The sequence below is a fragment of the Mytilus edulis genome, chromosome 11 (assembly GCF_963676685.1).
Source record: "Mytilus edulis chromosome 11, xbMytEdul2.2, whole genome shotgun sequence".
Lineage (NCBI taxonomy): Eukaryota > Metazoa > Mollusca > Bivalvia > Mytilida > Mytilidae > Mytilus > Mytilus edulis.
The window spans coordinates 13,276,171-13,287,986 of record NC_092354.1 but is presented as its reverse complement, the minus strand read 5'-3'; the positions used below and the strand labels follow the sequence as shown (position 1 = coordinate 13,287,986).

Below are 11,816 nucleotides of genomic sequence, written 5' to 3'. Positions count from 1 at the left end.
TTTTATTCAATTTTAGGGCCAATGTGAACCATTCAAAAACATACTGCTTTATTTGGAAATACAAACTGATAAAAAAGGTCTCTGGGTTTAATTTTGTACTTTAATCTTTTTGAAATCGGTAATAATTTGAATATTCAAGTCGAGAACTGTTCTATCTAATCACATGATCAATTTTGTAATTTCCACCTGCAACTTCATTTCGACATAGTTCCATTAGCATGAATGGCCACCGCATGAAAATGTACGGAGAAAATGATATACAAGGTCGAAATGCGTCGACCTAATTTAATTTAATTTATTGATATCAATTTTATTACTATTGGTGATGATATGACGAATAAGTATAACGCACTTGATGTTAACAGTTTAATATCAAAATTTTAAATTCGATTGAATCGATTTAAAGCATAAAAAATAATCTGTAACAAAATACTAAAGAAGGCGGAGTTTCAACGATTGACATTGTTCAATTTTCCTGTGTTTTTTTAATTGCCTATAAAATAAACGTTTATATCATGTGATGTTGTATAGTGTTTAACAATCTTACTTTTGATTAATATACTATTCAACAATGTTATTGCTGAGGCTTGGTATCATCTTGGTATTAGGTATGTATGCATACTCATTTTACAAGTTTTGTATTAATTATATGCTGTCTTTGGGATATTTCAAACATATCCAAAGTAATGTGCAGCTTAAAATTGCTTATACAGGAACTGCGTGTTTTTTTTTTAATTAGGTAAGAATAAAAATTGGAAAATGATGAAATCACTCATTATCTTATATAAAATATATGTACATACATATGTTCCGTGCACAACATCTTAAATTAAATTCAACAGTAGTTTATCCATTTTCAAATGTCGTAAATTGATTTAGAAAATAGATGTCAATATAAAAAAAAAATGTTTATCGAACGCAATCTAAAATGCTTGTGAATATAACAGTTTCATTTATTCAGAACTTTATTGATAATATTTTTTTGGCATATTACTATATTTGTAAATAATAATTTATCAGCCCTAATAAAGTATGTGATGGCACATCACTTTCATATTCTCATATTCAGTTAAGTGATTGACATGTTCAATCTTATGTTTATAAATTTGAACCTCCGATAAATGCTGATATTGATTTGGTTGTTATCTAAGAGAATACATGTTGCTTAAATGTCTTATGAACAAACTGTGATAACGTTGGGGCAAACTTTCACAACATCTGATAAATTCATTAAATATCCTAATGTCTTGTCAATCCTTGCGTGGTGATTATTAGAAGCGATATCGGATATTCTGAAGTCTCTAGCATAATGATATAATGCAATTACAATGTTCCGTTTCGAACAGACTGAATTAAGTTTCGACAAGAAGTAACGCATATCACACATATCCAATGCAAGCGGACGAAGTTTTTAAAGTCGCTCTATTTGAAGTTTATCGCACCTTTACAAAACATAATTTCCAATCAAACCCAATCACAACTGTTTTAATTTACAGGCTTAGGTTTGGAAGCCATGCACGAAGGTATAGCCAAACGACAAGCAGATCAATATCGAAGAAAAGTCAGACCAGCTGATAAACGCCCTTGCCCAGCTGGAATGCGTGACGACGGTACAAGTTGTTGGAAAGATTCATATGGAAGAGGAGCCGGTCGTGTTCCGGATAAAGCAAATTGTCCTCCTAATCAACGCGACGACGGGACAAGTTGTTGGTTAGATAGCTACGGAAGAGGTTCTGGTAGAACACCTGATAAAACAGCATGTCCTTCTGGACTACGAGATGATGGTACCAGTTGTTGGAGCGATGCACGTATATATGGAAAGGGATGTTGTTGCACATTATGGGGTTGTTGTAACAACTGTCCGGGTCATTATCATGACGATGGATGCACGTGCAGAAAAACAAACGTAGGCATAAAAGTGTCACTCTTCCAACGACAAAGGTGTAGATCGAACGAAGAGATGAAAGGACGTATTTGCTATCCAAAATGCAAAGGTGGATACCATGCAAGTGGATGCTGTATATGTACACCAACTGGCGGCCCAGGTATACGGAAAACTCTTGCACAAAGGCAAAGTTGTCGAAATAACGAAGAAAGACTCGCCGAACTGTGTTACCCTAAATGTAAAGATGGTTATAGACCTGTAGGATGCTGTGTTTGCGAACCAAATGACGGACCCGGTATAAAGGTCACACGACCTCAGAGACTGTATTGCAAAGAAAATGAAATCAAACTGAATGGCAATTGTTGGGAGACATGTCAAAGTGGCTACACTGATCATGATAATGGAGGCGTCTGTAAGAAAACTTAGAGAGAACTAATGAACCGACAATAAAAACCGAAGTTGTCATATTATTATTTACTATCTTCATCTCTGTTTGCTAATAGAATAAACTTTTTTGCATTGAATGTTTATCTATTTTATTTTCCATACGATTATCTATATGAATATATGATGTAGGAAAACGGCAATGAAACGACAAAACAAACCATACTTATCTATAGGGTAATATACAATATTAAACCAACTTACTTTAAATCTTTCTCTAAATCCTTTGATAGATACAAATATTTGGTTCATTAAAGTAAAGAGATTTATTATGATTGTCAATGAGACAACTATTCACCAAAGTTCACATGAAGTGAACGTAAGCAATTATGAGCAACCGTGAGGCCTACAGCAATGAGAACAAAACATACCATATAGTCGGCTATAGAAAGCCCCGACATTTATTGCAAAACAGTTTACGAAACACAAATACTAGTATCACAGACATGAATCAATGACAACCACTGAACTACAGTCTCCTGACTTGGGACAGTATAAATAAAAAAACGTGATATGAGTGCCAATGAGACTCTCCATCCAAGTCACAATATATATATAGTTAACAGTTATAGGTTAAAGTACGGCCTTCAACACTGAGCATTGGCTCACAGCGAACAGTAAGTTATAAATGGCCCAAAATGACTAATGTAAAACAATTTTTTAAAACAGGAAATCTAACGGTCTAATCTTTATAAAAAAACGAGAAACGAGAACACCTATGAAACACAAAAATAAATGACAACCACTGAACAACAGGTTCCTGACTTAGGGAAGGTACATAAAAATGCAGCGGGTTTAAAGATTTTAACAGGCGCTAACTTTCACCCTAATCTAAGACATTATTATAAAATTACGACACAAAAAGACAAACTCTACTCTTAAGCCTTCCTAAACCTGGGGCAGTGGTGTAACAGCAAAAAATAAGAACATACTTGAGAAAAATTAGTTGAAAAAAACTTAACTCATTAGATCGATACAAAGCAGAAAAAAAAAACATTTAACAAAAAAGACGTGGCAGGGTATTTATTCATTCCTTATTCATTCCTAACAACTGGCCGACCGTACAAGACCCTCATGGGTAGCCAAAGTCGTATAAAAAAAACTCATCATCATCATCCTAACAACAACTCTGAGAGTACTCGCACATACTGATAGCTAGTTTAAAGCCAATAACAACTAGTAAAAAAATCATGTATCTAAGACTAAAATATCAATCAGCCTAAGGCTTCTTGAAAGGGTCAGAAATCCTTTGGCTCATTGTACATTGTGCATGAATACGTTGCATACGTTGTTACTACTGAGACTTACAGTTTACCAGAGGAGGTATCGGTCCCGGATTGATAATAACATAGAATGACATTGAAAATACCAGGCTTATAATTTAGTATGCCAGACTTGCGTTTTGTCTACATGAGATTCATCAAAATTCATTAGTCATGTCGTTTGCTGCTGTATATAATATTTGGTTTTCTTTTTTTTTTTTTTTTTTCTAAAAAATCAGACCGGTAGTTTGTTGTTGTTTGGATTCTTATATTTACTTTTGTCATTTCGGGGACTGTTACAGATTGCTCATTGAAGGGCGCCAGTTGATCATCAACTTCTACGTCAATAGGTATCTTGTTGTGAGTTGTCTCATTGGCAATCATGCCATATCATCTTATTTTCATATTGCCTTTTTCATAAAATAATCAAAATCTAAGTTAAATCCATTAGTTCTGTCTTTACTCATTGCACATAGATTTTTATAAACGAGCAGTGACGAAAGAAGAGGAACTTTTTATTTTAGAACTATTTACTATTAGTATTTGGTTACATATGTGTATAATGTGTTACGTATTAGAATTTCGTAAGAGTAAAGTGTAGATGTATTTACTTGAATTAACAATGGACTATAAATGAAATACTAATGTATTTGTTCTATGTTTTTCTTTTATTCAAATGTATGTATATGCATATGATTTGCATATGATGAAGACCTAATCTTTCCATCAGTTAAATTGAGGTCTGGAGCTGGCCTGCCACTAACTGCTTTAGTCCTTTGTTAATTTACGTATCATTATCATTTTGCTTAGTTTCTTCTGTCACCTATTCTAACATCGGACTCGGACTTCTTTAAACGATTTTACTGTGCGTATTGATGTGTGATTGTTTATTCTACATTAGCTAGAGGTATAGGAAGAGTTTTTTTTTTTAATTTTGGTTCATTTATATTTTTCGGAATTTAGTGTGAGGTCATTTTCGTTGAATTAGTACACATTTTTGTTTAGGGGCCAGCTGAAACCCGCCTCCGGATGCGATATGTTTTTAAAACCCATTGGTATCATTGAGCTGTTTTCTAAGTAATTAATTAGTACATTTAAACAAAGGAAAATCAAATGTCAATGTCAAAGTGCAACGTTTGTTTTATATATATATATATATATATATACATAACTACTCTAATAATCAGAACAATATGTTACATCTGAAAATTTGCGGAAGCAATTTGTTGTTCGAACTCATGCTATTGGGATATCGAGACAACACCGCCTGCACTGTGTCCATCGCTCTAGACCACTCGGCCATCTAGACTGAACTAATAATTCAGCTTTCGTTGGCCTAGTGTTACCTTTTCTCGTCAGAAGAATCAAGAGTTGTTACACAGTACATGATATATTAGGCATGCAGATGGAATTGATTGCATATTAGCTAAATATATATCGTAAAGGATCGTAAGATACAGTCACAGAAATAATAATTTTGATAAATACGTCTAAACAAGTGACAACTCCACGACATATCCATCCATTGGATCACCAGTGATGGTGATACAGGGCTGAAAACACATTTTATATTCATAACTACTCTAAATATCAGCACAACAACGTGAAACCAGCAAATTTGCAGTAGCCAATTTTTGTTCCTCCCTCGCCGGGATTCGAACTCATGCTTATTGGGATATCGAGACAACATCGCCTGCACTGTGTTCATCGCGTTAGAGCACTCGGCCACCTAGACTGAACTTATAATTCAGCTTTAGGTGGCCTAGCGTTACCTTCCCTGAAATGTTTAAGATTATCTTTAGGACTCTATCTCCATAAAATGTAGGCTATTCATTATCTGTCTATTGACATTTCTAAAAAATTATTACAGCATAATTTAATAATATCGTTATTGTCATATATATATATTATTAGTTTATGAGACACAACAAAGAAACAAAACCATACACTATGACGCAAAGAAATAACAATTCTATAAGGAATGAACACATGATAAAAAATATAAGGTTTCTGCCCTCAGTTCAAATGACTATTTTATAAAGGAGCCAACTTCAAAAAATAAGTTCCATGATAGAGGCGTTTCTTCTACTTTTAGTTCTTGGGTAGGAGACATAATTATGAGAAGGTAAACAATTTTCAACTATATTATTTCTTAGTTTTTTAGTTAATTTTACTATCAAGCAGGAAGTGTTTTTCATCCTCCATCAAATGGCACAGTTTACATATTATATCATTTCTAGGAATTGTATAATTTCAACTTTTTTTTTATTTCTAAATTTTGTTCACTAATTCTAAACTTAGTTCAGCATTTGAGTTTTCTATTTTCATCATAACTTTGTATTCTAGTTACAAAAGTATTCTTATATTTTTCTTTAAATTCATTTTTCATCAAGGGCTTGAAAATATAATAATAATGAAAATGGAGCACCGTATAGAAAAAATGTAAAATACTCTAAGGCGTGTCCTATATCAGTTATGGTACTCTTGACTTTTATTATCATTGCCACTAGTATTGTCCCATTTGAAACTGAAAGACGGATTGAACAAAATAGCTCAACTTTGTTTCATTACAATATTAAAAACACATCTCTTGTTTAGGAAGGGAAAGTGTATTCTTTGAAATATAAAAAAAAGCATTTTCTCTGAAACTTATATTATCACAATGATTTTTTTTTATTGGCAACATATGTGTGACATTTAAAAGACATGTTTTCAACAAACAATCGGCACTTCTATGAACTTTTTTTCTTTATTTTTATCAACATACGTCATCATGTTCATAGAGAACCTTATAATAAAGAGTGAAAAGAAGCTAGCACTGTCCAATGTGTCCTTTAATTTCACGTTACGCTATAAAGAGGGTGTTATTGATAACTTATAGTGACTTTATTGGACTTATCTATCCCATCGAACTTTAAATACAGTATAAAACTAATACCGTTAGGTCTGAATCATATCTTTATTTATATTTTGATAAAGATAACACGATTAACTATATCGAATATTAACAACAATGGACCTCTGAAACCAAACTCTATTCATTTAATGTAACGACCCAGCAATGATGATAAAGTTAAACTCGTCCAATGGATAATCGTCACCTGATCAATGATATACTGCAGGCTAATTTGTGTATACAATTGTAAGAATGGTATTCAAATATTATACAAATGTGAGTTCATAATAGCGCTTAACATTTTGGGAAGTATTACTTTTAACAATTCAGATATATATAGCATTACCTTATGCAAATGTATTTATAAATTTACACATCTTTCAGCTTGTTTGAAGCAGATATATATTTTATTCTGTTCTTCGTTAAAGAATATTCGTTCACTTATTACTTTTTTTTAATAAACAAGGGAGAAGGAAAAGAAAACAAATAAAACTATGATACTGATTTTTTGAAGCAATTTTACACGTTTGTGAAAAGACAAAAACATTTTGAAGGTTAAACAAAAGCTTTTTCAGTAAACTCCAGGATCCTCACATACCAAGTATTGTTTTATGAGAAAAGCCAAATAATTTTAGGGATGTATTGCCCGAAGTGGTTGCATACTTTGTTATAGAAATTCAAATAAAATTAATATATAAATCATGCCATAGCAGCCAACAGCTACAAGACAGATGTTTCTCACAGTGACTGACAGGTACAAAGCATAATTTATTTTATTTTTAAATTCAAAAATAATATATTTCATCAACAAATATTGTGTTACTGAAAAATCCAATTGAAAATCTGTTCTAAACGAAGACAAGTAATGTGATTTTCATGAAATGATTTTTTCGAGGAATTCGTGAAAAATAACAAGACACATGCAGTATTTAAAGAGAATAACAGTATTTCAAGAACGTCATTAAATATAAAAACAAAAAGATTCACAACTTAAATAGAAATATAATGATGATATAATATCAAGGCAAAATGTACAAACTAAGCTAGTTGTTCGATGTCTTTGAACATGCACACGTAGGATTGGTCTGACAAGTAAATCATGTCAGCCAGTAAAGGTATTTAAGGGATTTTATTACCAATACTGCACAAAGGCATTTCAAGCTAAAACTTGTTTGGGATTTTGAAATTGTAAACAATGATTTCCAAAAAAATAATTTGAGTTATTTTTTTGCATTTTTGTAACATGTGTATTTTGGATGAAATATAGTAAAATATCAGTACAGTGTATTTACTATACAAATTAAGATGCATGAAATTGAAAGGAAATACCAATAATGCACCTTGATAATTTGTTGTCAAATAATATGCCTATATGGTGATTTTACTTGAACGCCTTCTTCAAGTAGGAAGGGTATACTTCCATAAATAATTGGTAAGGTTGTGTCATTATATTATACTCACAGTGTCCTTATAAACGCTATACTACTGAGTCCGTTACATACTCATTTGACAAAAAGCAAAACAAAAAAACGACAAAAATGTACAAAAGAATGCTTAGCATAGAAAACAAAAACTGACAAACAAACCACACCAAACGCGATTAGTGATCTGAAATTGTTCGGAAATGTAACCAGATGATGCGTCACACATGGCACCAATCGTGATATTCATGTAAGTACAAATTCGATGAGAAACCTCATTATGTGATGTCACAACAAAAAAAAGAAGCGGGATTGTGATAATGACAGTTGGAACATATCCATTGTATTCAATACAGTTGACTGTTCTTACATTGTCACAAGACAAATTGAAAACATTGTAACAACTGTGTTTATTTCATACAATCGTATCGTAGGTACACATACTTGTCAAAGGCAGGAATAATTCTTAATTTCTTTGTAAAACCCGTGTTATTTATTATTGTTTAATTCTTTTAATTTTAACATCTATATTTTGAATGTTGGACTTTTTTACAAACCAACGATATTTTTATATCTATCTATTCATCAATGTTAATCTTAATTCGTATGATTGACCGTTAAATTACCTTCATAACAATCATACTTCGATATTCCAAAAATGACCTTTCCACAGGTATGTATTAATAGTCCAGTAGCACCATCACTGTATTTATCATTTATTTAAGATTAGTACAAATGGTCTACCTAAATGCACTTTACAAAACAAAAAGACAAGTCTGCAAAATAAAGGATCTAAACTGACATTAAACGTATTCATTCTCGATAGTGCAAATATCACAATATCAACCTATATCCCAAAATACAAATGTGTCCTTTTGAAGAAAACCCCACATGTTTTATTTTTGAGAAAACACCCCAAAAAAATAACAGAAAACACGCAGTTCTTTTTTTAACGAGACATCCCAGTATTTCAAGACATCCATTAAATATTAACATACGATTCAATGCTTAGATAAATCAATAATGATCATATGCAATAAGGATCATGATTGAAAAAAAGATGAAGAAGAATAAGTGGAAAAGATTTAAACATTTGGCAGGATGACAAGACACACTAATAAAAATTGTCTTCTATGGTCGTTTATTTACATGTTCGAGTTACTTAAACGTGTTAATGTTGGACTGGTTTGACACATTTAGGGACCATATCAAAAGTGTAATAAAGCATACATTGAATGAATTCACATTTATTTTTGCTGGACAATCCTCTTCCTCAATCCTTGTAACTTAATTTAAAAAATATCGATTAACTGGTATATGCATATGCTTTGATAGGATGGTTTTTAGGGCATTTTAGTGTTGTTTCCTGAACAATGACTTAATATTAGTTGCTTTATATCCAGTGGAAAATATTTTATACAAGCTCTGTTCAACAACACGTTAACAATACGTACAAAAAGATAGGTTCTGTAAAAGGGGTAGACGGGGATGAAAGGCTGAAAATTTGGACAGCCACTGGAACAAGAGAATAAATTGGATATGGACAGAAATTAAGCATTGCAAAAGGCCGCTTACAGGTGCATCAAACAGTTGTTGCAAAGTTTTTTAACTTGTAGATAGCCTTGCATTTTCTTTACACCAGGCATCAAGTTCAACGTCTCAATTTTGGCCTTACTTGGCAGTGAATTTATGTATTCTACACAAACTAAAAGACGCTCCACTTTAGCACAGGTTTAACAACCGGTTTAGTTACCATACTTCTTTTCACCAGTCACCATGTGGGTTCCTCCACAATGAAAGGTGTTTTCTTTTTGTAGTGACTTTGGGTATACTTCACTGGAAATGCTGATGCATCAAAATTAATACTGGTAATGTAAACAATGTTTCAAATAAACTATGCAATTAATATGGACCCTGCATTTTTTACTTGCCCACTATGGAAAATTGTAGAGAGTTTTGATGTTTGTTTTTTTGTGTTATATATAATTGTAAATAATACATTCATGATTATTTTTTTACTTATGAAATAATATACAATTCTGACTTGTTTGTGTTAGATATCTGACTGATAGATTTGTAGCCTAAATAGGGACCCATTTCTATTGTAAATGTATGGTAATATGTGAGGGCTGTTCAATTTTGCCCATAATGGAGAATGGTAATTTTAAACTCTGTATGTGTACATTGTACATGAAATTATCTGTCGTTTTAATCTGTTTTTATTTAATCATCTCAATGAACTAGCTGATTAATTATCTTAACTTTTACATACATTAAGAAAATGAAAATAGAATTCAAACCGCAAACGATAAGACATCAAACAATATCGAACCAGACTTACATGAATGTTTGATGTAAAATACAGAGACACGTCTAAAAGCAATGCAAATTCACACTCGGCAAAACATTCATATTCGGGAATAGGTGACGTTCGATACTCAACAGACAAGACGACGTAGATGGTAAAACACAATCTAAGACGTGGTAAAAATGTAGTTAGTTAGTTTAGACACAGAAAAATCGTATAGATCAACTTATTCGTGATGGTGTCCATAAAATTTTCGGGGTGTCATTTTTATTCTTTCCTCTTCATAACTCTATACTATATTACGTTCAATTGTTTTATTTAACACAGGCTTTTTCATTCATCTAACAAATATGTGTTGTTCCCTTATGTTCAAACGCCATTCTATAATGATTCCAATGATATAGAAACCATGAAACAGTTCACTCTTTGAAATTTTCTCTTTGTAATGCTCTTTCACTACATATTTGAGTTTCGATTCAAACTTTTTTAATAGAGCGCCACTTATGAGTCTTCACTTATGAGTTTTGTGTAGACGAAACAAGCCTCTGACCATACCAAATCATACGTCTGGTATCTTAGATGCTTCTTCCCCTAAATGACTGTAGGATTTATTACATTTTTTTTACATATTTTATATGCCAGTTCCACACATATCGCTTAAGGATATATGCAGAACAATCTAAGAGATTTATTGCAAATTTGATTTTAGTTAACATATCACATATTTGAATTTAGCATATATACCTTGCCACTACAACAAATGACTACAGGGCGGACGATGACAGTCCAGTAGCTTCCCCAAAACAAAACACATAACGTTTGAAAATATTAAATCATACAACGATATGGTGTCACTGAATAAAACGATGAAATAGATACAAGAAATGTTATTTTATTAAATAACTTTTGAGATGAAAACTTTATAAAAGTAACAGAAAACATGCAGTATTCAATGAAAATCCCAGTATTTGAGGAACGTCACTAATTAAGAGATAATTCCTTAATGCCATGCTCTATGCTCATTTTAACATAAGTATGCATAATATTTGTCGATATTTTACACTGCGCGTTAGTAAGGTGTAAAATATGGTCACATATAATGCCTACCCATGTTAAAATGAGTATGGAGCATGACATGAAGGAATTATTTCGATTCTAATAGGACAAATACAGTATTTTTATAGGTCGAAGCGTACAAAATACCTTGAAATATTTGGCTGTGGACGTTTCCTCCAAGTGGAGTATGTTCATTACATTTTCATATTCAGTAAGTTTAAAAACTAATAGCAGGGTAAATATATGTTGTTTGATAAACAATATATAATAAAAATTTATGTAAGCTGCTAAAATGTATATATTTTATCAGGATAACATGAAAATAACGCGAATATAAACAGTAAGTTTGTGCGAATGTGTCAAACATATTTTGTGCTAATTATAACACAGCTTTGTTTACAAAGCGAAATAAGGACGTCATATTAGAATTGTAAATATAAGAATCGACGCTAAGACATAACAATAATGATGATATGGAATAATGACATTAAAATAATACGAATCACCAAAGGATTAGGAAGAACTATTCAGTTGACAATATAAA

The 11,816-nt window shown here is 31.9% G+C and overlaps 1 protein-coding gene across 1 annotated transcript; it reads left to right on the top strand.

The window, feature by feature from the left end:
* Positions 1-356: 356 nt before the first annotated feature.
* Positions 357-2,409, top strand: LOC139495173 (uncharacterized). Its single transcript, XM_071283369.1, has 2 exons — positions 357-608; positions 1,497-2,409. The coding sequence occupies exons 1-2, from the start codon at positions 572-574 to the stop codon at positions 2,309-2,311; spliced, it is 852 nt and encodes a 283-aa protein (XP_071139470.1). The 5' UTR covers positions 357-571; the 3' UTR covers positions 2,312-2,409.
* The last annotated feature ends 9,407 nt before the right edge of the window (positions 2,410-11,816 follow it).